We start from the raw sequence: 18,594 nt of genomic DNA on the forward strand, positions 1-18,594 counted from the left end.
CCAACACGTCCTCCTTTGGCCTCACTAATCAATTCGGGGAACTCCTCCTGCTGCAACTCTCCAAGACGAGTGCGGTCTACCCCTAGAGAACTGGTGAGGGTCACCTGCAACTCACCATTCGGGCTGCCTTCGCCCTCCGCTCGTTCTCCGGGTCCTATGAAGAGGTGATCTATTCCCAGGCTGTCGGACGTCTCCTCAGCCCCATCAGATCCACAACCTCCTTGTTCTCCGCGTTGTCTCGGCATCACAACACAAACTGGGAACGCCACCGGGGCGATTCCCTTCTCGTCCCCACAGGCGTTCAACACTCCGCCCGTCTCCTTGTATTGTTCTAGGCACTCTTCCCCTTTCACGAGATGCGGGAGGACATATCCTCCACATGCGTCATTCCCCAAGATGACCTGTGCTTCCATCTTGGGCATTGATGTACAGACTCCCACCACTAGGGTCTGGCAGCCATAATCAGAACTCAAAGTTACCTGGTGTAGGGGCATCCTCACTGGGCCTCCCACAGTGGTCACACTTGCCACCCCCACACTGGTACTTTCGTAACCCTCGGGGAACAGGGTTTCACTCACCAGGGTAAAATCGGCCCCAGTGTCTCTTAATATTTTCACTGGGATGGGGTCTGCGTCCCCCATCCTTACGGTTCCCTGACACACAAATGGGTGAACTTTCTTCTCCCCATTCAGCACGGGTTCATCCCGCACTCTCTCGGCCATCTGGTCCTCGAACCTCACTAAAGCAACGTGCCCTCGCTGCTTAGGGCGTCTGCATTCCCGCGCGACGTGTCCGATTATTCCGCAGTTGCAGCAGCGGACCCTCGTCGGAGACCATCCGCCACCACTCGCCTTAGCACTGCCTCCAGAGGCCGACGCTCCCTGTGTCTTCCTCGCACCGTTTGTCGCCTCCTTCGTTGCAGCAACAGCTCCCGAGCTCTCAGATTGGTTCTTCTTCACCGGCTCTGCAGCACCTTTTGATCCTCGATTGTCCCAACTCGAGAGGTGGGACTTGGGGAAACTCGCCCCCGTCCTCCATCTATCCGTCCTCCTATAATTCCCACTGTTACCGGAGTATACGGGTGATCGGTGCTGTCCCTCTCGGCGTGGGCGTAATGCTTCTTCTAGCATGTCGGCTCTGTCGGCTGCGGCCCTCAGATCCTTTATGTCCGCCTCCTTCACTCTCACCCTGATCTCAGGAGAGAGCACGGACATAAACTTTTCCATGACCATTAGCTCCTTGACCTCTTCAACCGACCTCGCTCCTTCAGAGTCCAGCCACTTAAGGAACTTTCGCTCCATGTCCCTCGCCGTCTCCGCATAAGACTTTCCTGGTGAACGGGTACATTCCCTAAACCTCTTTCTGTAACATTCCGGCGTGAGCTTGAAGGAATGGGCACAGCTCGTTTTACCGCATCGTAGTTGGTGCATTCTTGGAAGTCGAGCATAGTGTAGGCTTCACGAGCTTCTCCTGTGAGCCTCCCTTGAACCAGCTCCACCCACTCCGCCCTCGGCCACCTCTTCAAAGCAGCAACCCTCTCAAAGTGGTCGAAGAAACTTTCGGCTTCATTAGGCACAAAGACCGGCAGATCTCGTTCCCTCACTCGTCGGTCTTCCTGTTGCGGCGGAGCAGGTGCACCTAGTCCTAGTTCAGCTCGCCTCAGCTCCACCTCCTTGTTGGCTTCTATTTCCTGTTGTCTCATCCTAGCCTCTCGCTCGTGTTCTTCCCTGCGTAGCTGTGCTTCTCGCTCTTCACGCTTCAACTGTGCTTCTCGCTCCTCATGCTTCAACTGTGCTTCTCGCTCTTCACGCCTCAGCTGTGCTTCTGCTTCTCGCTCTTCCTTGCGCTGCTGTGCTTCTCGCTCTTCTTTGCGCTGCTGTGCTTCTCGCTCTTCTCGCTTCAGTTGTGCTTCCAGCTGCAACTTCATCATTTCCAGCTTAACGCTGTGCCTGCTGCCGCTGGATCCCCTGCTGCTTCCACCAATGCTCAGGTGTTCTCCCACACTGGCAGGTGTTTGGGGCCGTTCCTCCCCCAAAGCTTCGTCTCGTGCCCTGAGCTGAGCCATTATCTCTAGTCTTCTTTCACCAACTCTGGCAGATCTCAGCTTTATTCCAAAATGATCCGCTATTGCCTGTAACTGTGTCTTGGTGCACTCCTCCAGCACCTGTTCATCTCTAGTGTCAATAAACCTTGTTACTTTATCATCCTCCATCTTGTGCTATGAGTGATAACCTGCACCTGATCTCTAATACCACTGCCAATTACTACCACTGCAACCTTTACTTCGATCGATATCCTGGCAAGGTCGCCAATGTTGGGGTTTCCCCTTTACCTGTTATTCCTCGGTGAGCAACAGTTATGCTCAAGGTCACTCACTGTAGCCCTGCGGGTCTTCACTCTAATCCTCTCGGCGCCACTGCACGCCAGGAGAGTATCCCAGTCAATCCCAACCGGCCTCTGATTGAGAAGGAGTGGGAACACACTTCTCGTTCACTTAACTGTTGTGTGGCCCGCCCCAACACTAGGGCTTTACTATTAACCACAAGGTCGCCAACTGGTGTTTTCGGTGTCCAGTAACACGTCAGTGAACTGGTTGAATTAGTGGTAGCCTTGGCAAGGTCACACTCGATCAGGAATCAGGCAGGTACTTACTTTTATCACTCTTTGCTTTCCAGTATAATATAGCCACAAGATAAATGGAGGGGATGATATAAACACAAAAGAATTTTGTATTTTACTTAAAATTCATGAAAGATGTCACAAGGTTATATCAATAAATACATCAGCTGATCCTGGCGGGTGTCGGTCGTTCCCACGAATATTATACGCTCACTACGGTGGCAACACCTCCCCCTCTCGTCACTGTCATGATCAGCTGGGCGAACCCTTCCGCGCGAAAGTTTTATTGCTTGTTCCTCTAGTGACACGCGCGCTGTTTCTTTAAGTTCTCAAAGATCACTAGAAGCTCGCACACTCGATACTGGCAACAATAGTACGTATTACTTCGCTACACTGTATTTGGGCTCAAACAATCGTTTCTACAATAAATGCGATAATAATTCGCTATAATGGTTTTATACACTGCCCTTCATTTCAATGGTAACTTATGGAGTATTTAACACTGGTGTTCTCAGTATTTCCTTTCGTGGGCGATACCACAATAAATCACTGCACTCGCAAATGGTCATTCAATGCACGAACATAGACATATATAATATAGATTAATCAGACATCAATAAATGGTAAATAAATAGTTTCTGGGCACTTAGCCTAACTTCCAAATACTGGCATAATATTATATATAATTTATCACTATATGTTCACATTAAAGTCTCATGCAAGATATACAACACAGTAAATTCATCACTTGTTCCGGGTGCCTGTACACACCAATAATAAACATAAATATTATAAGTACTCTTGATAGTACTATCCTGCACACTGGTGCCTTACTGTGACATGGGTGAGACTTGCTCACGACATACAAAATCCTCAGGCTAGATAATATAGCCAAATAATATAGCTAACTAAAGGGGAATGGGGAGGGAAACTAGAAACACCTACTTCCACCTATCCTCCGATGAGAGTTGAGTTGTAGCTCCTGGTCCTGGTGTCGGGAACGCCCCCACACACACATGTAGTCGTGTCCTCCAGGAAACCACTCGCTGTCCCACCGTTTAGCGCGTCGTCTCCGTGCCTTCTTCCCTGCAGGTCCGTGCTCCTCCTCGACTTCTTGTAGGGTTGGAGTCGGTCTCCTGGCCGTCGACTTCTCCCAGCAACGGCTGCCGCCTACGTCTCAGCTGCAGTCGTCCGGATTCCCAACTAGTCCTCTTCTTCCTCTGCTACCCAGTGGCTCTGTCAGCCACTACGCCGTCACGAATGGGTGAACTGCCTCAGACGTCGCCTACGTCACTGCACAGACTTCACTTCTTCTCGCACAGTACCTGACTGGAGCACTTGTTGCTCAATAACCATCGATTCCCTCTCTGGTTCAACACATGAACTAGGGAAGACCTCACAGAGTACTGGCAGACTTCAGGTGACGCGTAAATCCACGGGAGCGGGAAACAACTGTCAAACTGACAGGACCAATCGTCGTACGTCCAACCTCCTTGACGTGTCGTGTCTGACTGCTGGCGCCAGCGCGGCGCGCTGCCCGGACCCCCTTCCTTCGTGACGTCACTTTCGCCACGGGAGGTTTTCATTGGCTCCCTGTGCCACATTGCTGTCGGTGACCAATCCGGTGCCACTGACGTCACACCGTTTTGGCGGGGAATCAGGAGAGCCAGCGCCATCTTGGCTTTCTAAAGGGCCTAAACCACAGGCCAAAATCTTATTGTTTCACAAATTTCTCGGCTCTCCGAGAACACTCCACTCTCCCACATATATCAAATTGATGCCTGCGACGTAGAGAACGCTTGGGAAAAGTGGACATGACTCTTACTGCAGGCGTGGGAGAAATATAAGGGGGGGGAACACCGTCACAACATACAATATAATAGACTGTAATGACATATTATATTGCCGTAATTGAAAACATTTGTGTGCGCCTGTGTATACTCAAATATGCAACAATTATTGATACAAAATATGTTCAAACATTATATGAAACACAATTAGTGAAAAAAATAGGATAAAATGCGCCTAGACATTGTAAATAAATAGCGCGAAAATATATTTGTGGCAACTCTGGCTGTTTGAGGACCGCAAGCAACACCTCTGGGGCGTGTACTGCATGAGCGAACAGCAGATTGTGATGTCATCGCTGATCTTTCCGGCTTTATTGCAACACCTATTTTTTTTTTATTTTTCCCGTGATCAGTGAACACAACTTAAGAGTGTTTGCTTAACCCTTAGACTGCGCATGGCGTATATATACGCCCTGAGTAACATGTCCCATGGTGCGCATGGCGTATATATACGCCATAGGGTGCCAGGCCCGATTCAAATGGCCCGCGGCTACATGGGGTTCACAGTAGCTTCCTCAGGGCTCTTGTAAACAGATGCCATTTTAAAAAAAAATCGTGGGCAATATTCTCAGGTGTGAGAGGCACAGTACTGTTGGAGCAACCAAGGCCGGCGCACGCAGCATGAGCGAACAGCATTGATGTTCAGCTTGTGACCACAGCATCGCCGAAAAATGTCAAAATAAATATATAATTGTTATTATTTAGCGATGACAATATTACAGATGACCAATGACTGTGATATAAATAACCAGGGTTGTGATAATAGCAGGATTGTTGTAATAATTAGCGCTGTGGGAGGAGTGATGCTGAGAGACGGAGGAAGACAGCATCGTTTACTGACTGTGTGGCCACCTGTTATTGTTTGCGTTCACCATACCAGGTCAGTGGTTCTCTATGGTGAACACAAATGTAGATACTTATATATAATGTGTGTATTAGTGTAATAACAGCAAAAGGATTATGCTGGGAGGAGCCATATGGGTGACGGAGGTGACGTCGTCTGCACGATTTGTCTAGCTGTTTAGAGGGTGGCCACTATGCTCTTTGGGCGCACTACAAGCTTAGGTGTACAGTTACGGTGCATACAACATGTAGATATTTATATATAATATGTGTATATAGGGTAATAACACTGCAAAAGGTATTGTTGGGGAGAAAGTTTAGTGCGTGTGACCTTGAAAGAGTGAGGGAGCCGCCAGCCGCCATCTGTGTATAGCGACGACTCTTAGTGCCTGAACTAACTATATCAGCTTAGCTGTATAGTTGTGGTGAACAAAATATACACATACTTGTATATAACGTCTGTATATAGTGTAATAACACCACAACTGGTATTGTTGGGGGTGAAAGTTTAGTGCGTGTGTTGAGGGAGTGGCAGCGAGTGGCTGGCTGGTGTGTGGCGGTAACTCCTCGTTGCTTTTCGACTCTCAATACCAACTTAGTGGTTCGTTATGGTGACCAAAACATGCCAATACTTATATATAACCTGTGTATAGAGTGTAATAGCAGCAAAACTATTTGTTCATTGTTTTATAAACATAATAATTGAATCACTAATATGCACATCATACTTTTGAGTATAGCGATTATTAACCACTTTTATTATATAAATATATTACAATACACACAATTGAATAATATTACTGCAAAAAAACTAAGAAAAAATCAATCGGAGACATTGAAACAATTAGGTAATAATATCTTTGTGGCAACTCCCATCTGTCAACGCGGGTGACGCTGACCGGGTCTGACGACCGGTCTGTCAACGCCCACTTTTTGCCAGACTTCCTCGGTCAATTGCGCCCAAAATATGTCACCTACGATTTTTTTTTTTTTTTTCCGTGCTCAGGGGACACAAATTAACATGTTTAGAAGACGAAAAAAAATTTTTGATTTTTTTTTTTTCTTGCGCACAGGGGTGTAAATGTCCATTATGACCCCTGAGCAGTGTAAGGGTTAAGAGCAAAAAAAAAAATTTTTTTTTTTCAAAATGACATGCGCCTGTGGGGATGACAGGATATTTGACCCCCGAGCATGTTAAAGGTTAAACAATAGAGATTTTATACAAAATTTGAAAATATCCTGAGTTACTTTACAATTTATTGAAATATTTTACAATTTATTGAAATATTTTAGTTTTTTTATTTGTTTTATAAAACTGTAATATCAATATAGCTATAGGTTAAGTACTAATTGTATTTAACACTTTCGCCACTCAGTGGTGCGCGAGCGCGTTATTAAGTTTTGTTCGGGTTCCGCAAAGCTGACTCTGATGGGAGTCACGACAATAAACATTTGTATAAATTCCAATTTCGATCCGATCTACTTGGGGATAGTTTAGAAATGTTCCCCATTAATTTTACGTTCTCTCTAATAGCCGAAGAGCTTATTTGGGAGAACGGCATGGCAGTGAATTATTGTGGAAAAACAATTGTATTATTGACACGACGAGTATGATCGACGTAGTTTTTATATTTGTTGCCGGTCGAACGCATCCTTATGTGACGTTTATACTTATTTTCTTCTAGAACATTCTGTTGCGAACACATGGGTACAAAAGTGAAATACGTACATTGAAAAATAATGTCAGGACAGTGAATTGAATATACACTTTTCGATGCGGTTTCGCCGATATGCTGCCGCGGGTAACACTTCGGCCACTTCCCACACTCTTGTGGGTCGGTTGCGACATTGATTCTATATTTATATGCATATATCCGTGTAGAGAATTTTATTGCGATTTCAGTGATACCAAAATTAGCCCTGTAGGACAAGTGTGGAGTTGACAACCCTGAAGATAGTAGAAACATTTCGTTGCTGTCTGGCGCTCACGGCTAGTCATCGACATAGTTTTTTATTTGATACTGATCTAACTTATATTTTGGTGACATTTTATACTTATGTTCTTCAAGAACATTCTATTGTGAGCACATCAGTACAAAAATGAAATACGTACATCGAAAATTAATGTCAGGACAGTCAAAAGAGTATACACTTTTAAATGTTGCCTCTCGATCGCCGAAACGATGATTTCACTTGGGCAAAGTTTTTTTTTCAAATGCCGTTTCGCGAAAGTGTTAAGAAACATTAAAATACATATCTACAAAAACTAAGACGGTTAGGTTAGGTCGTGGTTTTCTATTCAGCTTTTCAGGTAAACTCAAATATTCACCATATATTTGATAGTACGGTTTAATACTAAGTGAAAATAAGTACAATGCCTGACTGTCATACATAGTACATAATTGCACTTATGGGGCTGTTACATTTACCTCTCCATTTTTGGAGGACAGGCTGGATAATTTTGTACCACAATTTAATGATACTGATGTTGGGTTGCACCCATTTACCTGTATATGAATATTGAAAGTGAATATTTTATGGCTTATTTTGATGAGCCATTCATGCAACATCTTGTTGATGAAACCAACAAGTATGCTCACAACTTATTGCAGGTGGCTTATTACCTGTTTCAAGTATGGTACATTGGAAGGACACCACTGTGGCTGAGTTGTATATGTTCTTAGCTCTGTGAATTCTTATGAAACATTCTGTGAAGCACATCATTCAGGATTATTGCATCAAAGACTGCACTGTTCCAACTTGTGGGAGTATTGTACTTGTGTTCAACAAGTACATGTCACAAGACAGGTTCCTGATACTACTACAGTGTAAATATTTACTTTAAATAAAATACTTTAAATATTTTGAAAATGTTTATCGAAATGATCATATTTTGTTAACATGTCTTGGGTTGACGTTCGAGTCTGGGGTTTTTGGAGGTCAAACAGGGTCCTTGTCACCCCATTCTCTTGTTAACCCTTTAACTGCGCAACACATCATATGATGTTTTCAGTGACTTGCAGTAACTTGCGCTCCCTATCATATGATGTATTGGAGTACTACGCAAGATTTAAACAACCCGCGGATACACAAGGTTCACCACACCTTCATCAGGGCTCTTGTAAACAGACGCCATTTTTTTTTAAATCGTGGGCCAAATTCCCGGGTGTGAGGGGCCTCGGTATTGAGTGAGGGGCCTCGGTATTGAGTGAGGTACCAAGCCTGACACACGCAGCATGAGCTCCCAGCACTGCTGTTCAGCTTGTGACCACAACATCGCCTAAGAATGCCATAATATACATTTGCATGCTATTATTTAGCGATGATATTATTACAGAAGACCCCTGACTGTGATAAAAATGACCAGGATTCTGATAATAGCAGGATTGTTGTGATAATTAGCGCTGTAGTGGGAAGAGTAATCTTGGTGGGGAGGGGGGTAACATTGTCTGCTGACTCTGTGTGACCACATATTACTGTCTGGACTCACTAAACCAGCTTAGTTGTTCGCTATGGTAAACAAAACATGCAGATACTTATATATAACGTCTGTATATAAAAGCAAAAACAGTATCTTCTTGAGGTTATCTTGAGATGATTTCGGGGCTTTTTAGTGTCCCCGAGGCCCGGTCCTCGACCAGGCCTCCACTGCCAGAAAGCAGCCCATGACAGCTGACTAACACCCAGGTACCTATTTTACTGCTAGGTAACAGGGGCATAGGGTGAAAGAAACTCTGCCCATTGTTTCTCGCCGGCGCCTGAGATCAAACCCAGGACCACAGGATCACAAGTCCAGTGTGCTATCCGCTCGGCCAACCGGCTCCCTGGTGGGAGGTGGGAGGAGAATGGTAGCGAGTCAGGTGAGATGAGGGAGGGAGGGAGTGGCAACCAGTGGTGGCTGCCACTGCCACTGCCACTCAGCATACCAACTTAGTGGTTCATTGTGGTGAACACAAATGTAGATACTTATATATAACGTGTATATACAGTGTAATAACAGCAAAAGGAGTGTGCGGGATAAGCCATTTTGGTGATGGGTGTAGCAACATCTGCATGATTTGTCATGTTGGTAGGGGTGGCCACTATGCTCTTTGGGCATTATACCGGCTTAGTTGAACAGTTATGGTGAACAAAACATGTAGATACTTATATATAACGTCTGTATATAGGGTAATAACACCACAAACAGTATTGTTGGGGGTGTAATTTTAGTGCGTCTGACCTTGAATGTGTGAGGGAGGCAGCCGACAGCTGACTGTGTGTAGTGACGTCTCTTAGTGCCTGAACTAACTATATCAACTTAGTTGTACAGTTGTGGTGAAAAAAACATGCAGATATTTATATATAACGTCTGTATATAGTAAATAAAAGCAAAAACAGTATTGTGGGAGGAGAATGTGGGTGAGTCAGGTGAGGTGAGGGAGGGAGGAAGTGGCAGCCAGTGATGGGCTGCCACTGGCTGCCACTGCCACTCAGCATACCAACTTAGTGGTTCATTATGGTGAACAAGAATGTAGATACTTATATATAACGTCTGTATGTTGTGAATAAAAGCAAAAACAGTATTGTGGGAGGAGAATGTGGGCGAGTGAGGTGTTGAGGGAGTGAGTGGCAGCGAGTTGCTGGCTGGTGTGTGGCGGTCACTTCTTGTTGCTTTTTGACTCATTATACCAACTTAGGGGTTCGTTATGGTGAACAAAACATGCATATACTTATATATAACCTGTGTATATAGTGTAATAACCGACAAAGTATTTATTCACTGCTTGATGAACATAATAATTGAATCAACAATATGCACACCATATTTTTGAGTACAGCGATGATTCACCTACTTTATTATATAAATACATCACACTACACACTATTGAATAATATTACCGCAAAAAAACTACTTAAAATCAATCAGAGACATTGAAATAATTAGGTAATTATCTCTTTGTGGCAACTCTGGCCTGACAGCTGGCGAGCAACAGACCATCTGGGACGCAAGCTGAGTCAGCGCCTGTTTTTTGCCAGACTTTCCCACCCTATAGCGGGTAATATATGCCACATACGATTTTTTTATTACTTTTCCCGCGATCAGAGAACAAAAATTAACAGGTTTAGAAGAATTTTTCTGGGGGAGCCCCGTCGGCTCCCCGGAGCTATCCAGGCTGAATGGATATGTATAACTTTCTGGCATCAGTCAAAGTGCTAGGAGTTCTTGCCTACTAGGGACCACAAGCCAGAACCTGGCCCCCTCAGAGAGGCACAAGGAGCAATGGCCTATAGAAGCCCCTTTGTGATTGGAAGCATTCTATGTCTGCCATCAACCGGGACAGGCACCCAGAAAGGTAGGCGCCCCTAAACAAACCCCTATTCTGGTGAAATTATTGCTACCGAAAGCCGAACGAGTGGACAGAACTCCCCAAACAAAATTAGCAAACTAACATGACTTCATCACGTCGCCGCGCCACCGTCTGCGTAACCCCCCTCCCCGAGAGGGGGAAGGGGGAGCCCCGGACCCTCCACGCTGGCAATCCAACTGGCAGTTCTTGGCTGATGGTATTACTGGCTGGTCGAGTGCCTCTGGCTCCGGCTTTTGTTTCAGTTCTGTGCCTTGTGGTGTGGACTGTCTCTACCGGTGGGGTGTGAGCCAGGAGTAAGATTCCACTGTACTCGGGCTGCATGCGCCTAGGGCTATCTTCCCTAGGTGCCCTGTAAGTACTGCCCTTGGGGCTTGGGGCCACCTTCCACAAGTCACCTTGGGTTCTGCCTCCGCTGTGTCCTTTACTGCTCGGTACTGGGCCGCCCTTGGAGTCGGCTGGAGTTTTGTTGCCCTGGTTTGTCTCTGGGTAGGTGGTAGTTTTCGTCACTGGTAAGGGCGCGGGGTACTGCACAGCTAGTTTTCACCATTAACAGCGGCCGGCTCTGTTCCGCCTGGGTAAGTTGTCCTCTTGCAGGGATTTTCTTTTGTTTTTGTTTTTGCCTGGTGGGGGGTCTGAATTCACTATGGTCCCCCTTTCCTGTTCTAGGTGAATTTCTTTCGAATTCTTCTGTTGGCAGTACTCCCCGCTTGGCCTCCGTGAGTGGACACGTCCCGGGGGTTCAGCTTTAGCAGTTTGTTGGTAGATTTGGGCGCCGGTTTGCGGTACCCTGCCTGGGCTTCCCTTAGCGTGTACCAAAGGCTAAGAGCCCTGGGAAACCCCACAGGGGCTCCGTGGTCCTCTAGGTGTGTCCCCGGAGTCCCCCTTGCGTCCTGCAAGTTTGACGGTTGATCTGTCCCCTTGTCTCAGGGCGACACTCACCGGTTGTGCCTCCGCCATGCTGCCTGTTGGGTCCTTGTTCTTGTGACCCGGAGTCGTCCGACGAGTGTTGTCGGTACGCGCTCTCCATCACCCAGGCCACTGGTCTTGATAATCGGGTGCAGGCGGCTGCAGCGTTGCTTGCTGGGTGTATGTTGCTGCAACGCTCTTGGTTTGCGGCCCCGGTTGCCCCGAGGCTGCCCCATTTTGGTGGTTGGGGTCTGGACTTGGGGGTGGGGGTCGCTTCGGCTCTGGCTCCTTCCGCTTCTTGTTCCTCCCCTTCTGTTCTACTCACTTCCTCCCTTGCTTCCTGCTCCGAACCATAGGCAGGTTTCGGGGTTGGGGCGGGGTCTGGTTGGGTTGTGACTCGGGCGGTCTCGGGGGTTTTCCTCTTCCGGGGTGGCGGCGTAGGCATTCGAGTCGGTTCCTCCAGCCGTGCTGTATGGGTCTGCCCAGTGGGCTCCCTTCATTAGTGTTTGCACGGCTGCCCCAGCTTTTCCTTGTTAAGCTGGGGCTTTGGGGGTGTGGCTCGGCCCTAGGGCATGCCGTAAAGGTTCCCGGGGTTAGGGAGGGGTTGCCTGGGGGGCCTCAGCCCTGTTTGCCCCTCTTGGGTCCTTGTACCTTTGGTGTGGGGCTGGTAGTTTCTCAGTGGGGTTGTTCCTTCCCTCTGTGTTCCTGTTGTTTTCGGGTATACCCCTCCCTGGGTTCGGTTCCGTGTTCCTTCGGGTTTGTCGGTCCCGTCGTTCCTGGGGGTTATTCAGGTAAGGTACATCCATACAAGGTGTGAAACAAACATTGATGGATTTCTTTATTGACCTAGTACATAGTGCCTAAACCGCTTCGTATCGTTGTCCCTGCATGTTCCTTGGTCAGGGGTGCTTGTCATGGTTCTCGTTGGTTCGCGAGTCTCTTCGTACCTTCCAATATTATTGGAACGTCTGTTGATTTTCGATGTGGTTTCCATCGAGTCTTTTGTTGGCCTTTTTGGTTCCCTTCTATCATCTGTTTTCTTTCGCTTCGTTTTCGCCTTGTTTTGTTTTCGCGTCATCTCTACTTCCAGTATCGGCGTTCTTTGTCTTCATTCCGCACGCCTTCCTGGTGTTTGTACGATGTCTGTACGTTGTGTGTATGCCTGGTGTACGAGCCAGGCCTCCCGGTGGACGGGTGGTGCGTTTCGTACCTCGTGTGCTGGGGCCGCGGTGTGCGTTTTGTTTACGGGCGGTATGCTCGTGTGTTCGCGTCGTTTCTCGTGGTTCTCTACGGCTTCTTGCTCATTTCTCCCTCCAGTTGTGGCCCTCTGGATGCTGAGGGTGTTTTGGATTTATATCTGGGGGTGTCACTTTGTTCTCCCTCTGTACTGCTTTGTCTTCTGCAGGGCGCGCACCTCTGGCCGTATTTCTCCTTCGACCTCGCATTTTATTCAGGTAAGGGTACATACTATGCCTACTGCCTCGAGTGTGCATGGCTTTCGGGCACACCTTTAACGCTGCTCCTGGTATGTTACTTGGCTCGCCTGTGTTGTGGCACGGTCGTGTGTCTGCTCTGCAGGTGAGGTTGTCTTGTCTGGAGCTTCTGTCGGCCTAGTGCTGGTTCTCACTTTTGGTGGGGTGCTTGCCTAGTTGTGCTTGCAGGGCTTGAGCTCTGGCTCTTTGGCCCCGCTTCTCCTGTCAGTTGACGATTGTGCAGTTTCCTGAACATTCTGGGCTCTGTCTTCACGTTTGCTCCTGTGGGTGGCGTCTGCCTCCTCCACATGGCTTTTTGGTGCTTTTCGCTTCCTTTCCCCTCTGACATTAATCAGGTTCTTTTAGCGTCTGTGGCTCCTTTGGGTGCTCACTACCTCCTGTGTCCCCTTGTGCGTACTTGCATACGGACATAAATACAGTGGCCCTGCGAAGGGCCTCTTGGCCCGTGCGAGGTAGCTTCTGTTTCTTACCATCCATTCCCACTCACGTACATGTCCAACCCGCCCTTGCACCAATCGTGGGGCCCCACCACCCCGTTACATAGTAATTGGTTCCGCGAGTCACTGGGCCTATTACAGTGCAGGTCATTCCTCCGGTCTTTCCTGATTCTGCGCTTATCCCTTTTATGCCCGTTGTTTCGTGCCCACAATATGCCACAAGGGTGGCTTGTGCCACTATCCCAGTTTCTATTGTTTCATGGGGATTGGTCAATAAACACAAACACTAAAGAACTACTTATCTTATGTTGCGTATTCAGTAGTTGCGGGTGATATTTTGGCGGGCAATGGTACGGGTTGGGCGCACTGAGTGTCGGTACAGTGTCTCGCATGTCTGTTCTAGACCACACTTGCCGGAAGTCTAGTTATTCTTCGCTACTCTGCTGGTTATATGCTTGGGCGCCGCCTCACAGTTCTCCACAGGTTGGCAGGACTTTCCCTTGGACGTACAGAACGGTTTGAGTTCCATCGTTGGTACTTTGTAGAGCCTTTCTTCTCTGGTTAGGCTCATGCGTTTGGAGCGAGTATCTTCTTGGGATACGCTATTCACTCCTCCTCCCTTGTTCACTGTTCCATCCTTGTTTACTCTTCCCCGCTTAGCGGGATTGCGTCGATGGCTCATGACTGGGGTGTTTGATGTGGTGTTTGGTCACCTTGCATGTGTCTTTAGTGCCTTTTTTGTCCATCTTTTGTTCTTGGTTGTCCTGTGGGGCTCTGCCCCGCGATTTGGTGCTTTTGTTTTCGTTGTCGACCCCTGGGTTTTTTCTCTGTCGGGACACTTTCCTTGCCTATCTTCGGTGCCTAACTGCACCCTGCTGTCCGTAAGGTCCCTCTGGAATGTACGCGCTCCTCTACACATTTTGTGGTTGGTCGTGTACGTTACTTCCCAGCCGCTCCTTGGGCCGTATTCGTGGTTTCCTTCCTTATTTCCGTTTTTCCTCCCCATGCTACACTTTTTTGTGTGTCTGGGTCAGTGCTTCTTGGTTATCCTGTTCGGTGCTCCGGTGGGCCTCTGTCCATGTTCCATGTCCTGCTTTTGGACTTCTCTGGTGTTCCGTTTTGGTACCGAGTTCCTACGATTTCTGTGTGGTTTTCTGCAGGCTTCAAGTTGTGCTGTCTGTTGGGGGGGTGTGGACTTTTCGGTCTGCCGCTCTTGCATACCTGGTTCCTTTTCTTGGAACCAGGTTTGCTGGGTTGCGGTCCTGGTTTCGGTTTTTCTTTGTTCCATTTCTAGACCGGGTGTTTTTGCTTTCCTGCGGTTCTCGTCCTCGGTAGTTATCCTCTTGGATGCCTCGGGGATGCGTGTCTCATTCTTCTCTGCTGGAGCTGGTTATGTTGCTCCTTTGGGTTGTGGGGTCGCTGTTTTTAGCTTCGCGTTTTGCGAATCTGAACACAGGTCCCAGGTTCTTGGGACCGGGTTATTGGTCTCCCACCTGCGTGTTTCGTCTCGGGGGCAGTGTCTGGTTTTCCTATCTTGCGAAGGGTCCTTCGGTCTTTGATAGGGTTGGCTTGTATTCCCTTCGGGGTTGTTCTGGGACCGTCATCTGGGATTGTCCTGTCACCTCATCATGTTGGGTGGTGCTGGCAGCGCCGCTCTTGCTTGCATTCAGTGTTGCGGTTCCTTCTGCTCCATTCCACTTGCTGTCCTGGGCGTTGTTCCCCTCTGGCCTGCTCTTGAGTTTTGGGGCCGTCCTAGTCGTTGGCCTGGGTGGTCTTTTTCTTCTCGTTTTGGTCTTTGTTTTGTCTCTGGTTGTGGTTGTTCAGTTAGGACGTGTGGTATCCGCCTCCCGGTTCCCTGTTTTACTTATCTTTGGTGAGGTAGCTCCGGGGAGCCGACGGGGCTCCCCCAGAAAACCAGCGTTGAATGTAATGAAACGCCATTTTCTGGGTGAGTCCTGGAAGCTCCCCGGTATCCCGCCCTCCCTCCGGTCGGCGGCGTTTTTCGCGTATTTGACATCCAGCCTAAGAACTGCCAGTTGGATCGCCGGCGTGGAGGGTCTGGGGCTCCCCCTTCCCCCTCTCAAGGAGGGGGGGGTTGCGCAGACGGTGGCACGGCGACGTGATGACGTCATGCTAGTTTGATAATTTTGTTTGGGGAGTTTTGTCCACTCATTCGGCTTTCGGTAGCAATAATTTCACCAGAATAGGGGTTTGTTTTGGGGCGCCTACCTTTCTGGGTGTCTGTCCCGGTCGATGGCAGACATAGAATGCTCCCAATCACAAAGGGGTTTCTATAGGCCATTGCTCCTTATGCCTCTCTGAGGGTGCCAGGTTCTGGCTCGTGGTCCCCAGTAGGCAAGAACTCCTAGCACTTTGAGTGATGCCAGAAAGTTATACATATCCATTCAGCCTGGATAGCTCCGGGGAGCCTCTGGGACTCACCCAGAAAATGGCGTTTCAGTACATTCAACGCTGTTTTTTTTTTTTTTTTTTTTTTTTTTTTTTTTTTTTTTTTTTTTTTTGTGGGGTGTATGCACCTGTGGGTGACAAATGCTAAATAGCCCGGCGCCACACAAGGGTTAATGTGCCAAGCCTTCAGCGGTTTTGTGTCGCCGCCTTGGGTCAGTGGATGCAGCCAGTTGTCTCGTCTTCACCATGTGTCATGCGGTGCGGCCACCTGCCGAGTGTGTCCCACTTTTTACTGCTTTTTGGGTAACTAGCTCCGGCTCCCAACAGAAAACCAGCATTGAATGTATTGATGTATAGTATTTAAGTGATATTTATTGATGAAAGTCATAGACTAATTTTATTAGAAAATTTGTAGTTTTGTTTGGTATTCGTTTATATCAAAAATTTCTCAACATGTGTTTGAGTGTTTACAACCCCCTTCAGTTATTGTGACAGTTTTTTCTTGCTGGGTGGTATCTTATGAAACCCACAACTTAGGTGGATTAAGGGGAGAGGCAAGATTCTGATCATAGATACCCAGGGAGATGATATTTTACCTGGAGTACCAGTACATAAGCACTTCGGATGCCACCCCAGAAAGATTCTATAAACTAGACACATATTAGTACAGTACCCGGTATATACACTTATTAGATGTTATCACTGTATATACATATATATATTACATGCACACAACACTATCATTGCACCATTTTGTACATTCTAGGTGTGAGGATGTCTGTACAACTGGCATATATCAGTACCTGGCATATATTATTAACTGGTACAGTATATACATTAGTAACTAATGTCCTTTCTTCTATTCTCTTAGATAAAGTCTATTAGTGAGAAGCACGATGAAGCAACAGCCAAGCTCATGTCATATGAGGAATTATTAGCTGCTAAGAATGATGAGTTGTCCAGAATTAAGAAAGAACTTGGCCAGACAAAAGCTAATCTGGCAGAACGCACAAGTGAAAGTGAGACTATTGCAATACTTAGAGCTCAAGTAAGTTTAGATTTGTTTTATGCATATATAATGCCTTAACACTTGCATCATACTTTTTGTTTATTGCTATTATTTTTTATTATTTGTCATTATTGCATATGAAGGTTCTATTAACATTATGTGGTTCTATATAATTCTTACTAAAGTTAAAATATTTCAGCCATTCAACATAATTATTTAAGCTTAATTCAGAATTTAAAATTCATTTGCTACAAATTGATTAAAAAACTGGTCAATGTATATATCATTAACATGTGAACAAGTATTTTTATGGGAGAAGCCCCTACGGCTTCCCGGAGCTATCCAGGCTGAATGGATTTGTATATCTTTCTGGCATCAGTCAATGCATGGGGTTCTTGTTTACCGGGGACCACGAGCCAGAACCTGGCCCTCCCCCCTAGAGAGGCACGAGGAGCAAAGGCCTATAGAGAGCCCCCTGTGGTTGGGAGCATTCTATGTCTGCCATCGACCAGGACAGGCACCCAGAAAGATAGGTGCCCCAAAACAAACCCCTATTCTGGTAAAACTATTGTGACCGAAGGCCAAACAAGTAGACAGAACTCCTCAAACAAAATTATCAAACTAGCATGACGTCATCGTCGCCGAGCCGTGTCCCTTTGGGTCTGATCGTTTCCGTCCTTCCTGGGGAGGGGTGGTTTTCACCCCTTTCCTAACCTTTTTCGGGCTTATGTCGCATTGCTATTCTCTTCATTTCGGGATCCTTGCATATCCCTTAGTCAGGTGTGTCTTTGGGCCCATATGTGCCTCCTCCTTGTGCTTGTTTGTCACGGTTTTCGTTGGTTCGCAAACCTCTTCGGTACTTCCAAATGTTCTTGGAACGTCTGTTGACTTCCGGTGAGGTTTCCCTCCAGTCCTTCCTTTGTATTCAATTCATCTCTCTCTTTCCTTCCTTCTTTCTACATGAGGCAAATGCAGTGTTTGCAGCCCTAACGGAAACTCACACCAAGGACTACCATGATGATGAAATATGGATCTTAGAGTACAATCTTTTCGAATGTGACAGGAAACACCGGCTACAGGGTGGGGTCAGCCTCTACAGCAAAGACACTCTTATCTGTACTGAGCTGCTAAACACCACAAATGATATGGTGGAAGTGCTGATTATCAAAATAGAGATCTTAAATGTAGTTATTGTCCTTGTATATAAATCACCAGAGACAAATCACCACCAGTTTAAACACCAACTAATAAAATTAGAACACTGCTTGGAAAACCTCACAAATCCAGCCCCGAACATCATTTTGCTTGGGGACGTCAATCTACGGCACCTGAAATGGAAGAACCTAGCTAATGCAGTTATATCAGAAAGAATACCAGAGAATAGCCTAAATGAACAGGCACATGCAAATGACCTGCTACAGATGTGCGACAGGTTTGCCTTAAACCAGCAAATAGTGGAACCAACTAGGAAGGAGAACATGCTGGACCTCATTTTCACCAATAATGATGAATTGATCAGGAACATAATGATTACAAATACCTGTTACTCAGATCACAACTTAATTGAAGCATTAATTCTGACAAGCATGGGGAATAGACCTTCAAAACCAGTCCAGATTCCCAGTGGAGGAGATTTCAGCAAATTCAACTTCAGTAATAAACAAACAGATAAACTGG

At 46.9% G+C, this 18,594-nt stretch overlaps 1 protein-coding gene across 7 annotated transcripts in view; it reads left to right on the forward strand.

The window, feature by feature from the left end:
• Positions 1 to 18,594, forward strand: part of LOC123757411 (optineurin) — a 490,032-nt gene that overhangs the window by 320,910 nt on the left and 150,528 nt on the right. For all 7 annotated transcript variants that reach the window (XM_069326928.1, XM_069326927.1, XM_069326933.1 and 4 more), the window contains one exon: positions 16,780 to 16,956. In XM_069326928.1, coding sequence (XP_069183029.1) covers positions 16,780 to 16,956 — 177 coding nt within the window. The remainder of the gene's footprint in view (positions 1 to 16,779; positions 16,957 to 18,594) is intronic.

Source organism: Procambarus clarkii, chromosome 19 (genome assembly GCF_040958095.1).
Source record: "Procambarus clarkii isolate CNS0578487 chromosome 19, FALCON_Pclarkii_2.0, whole genome shotgun sequence".
NCBI classification, from domain to species: Eukaryota; Metazoa; Arthropoda; class Malacostraca; order Decapoda; family Cambaridae; genus Procambarus; species Procambarus clarkii.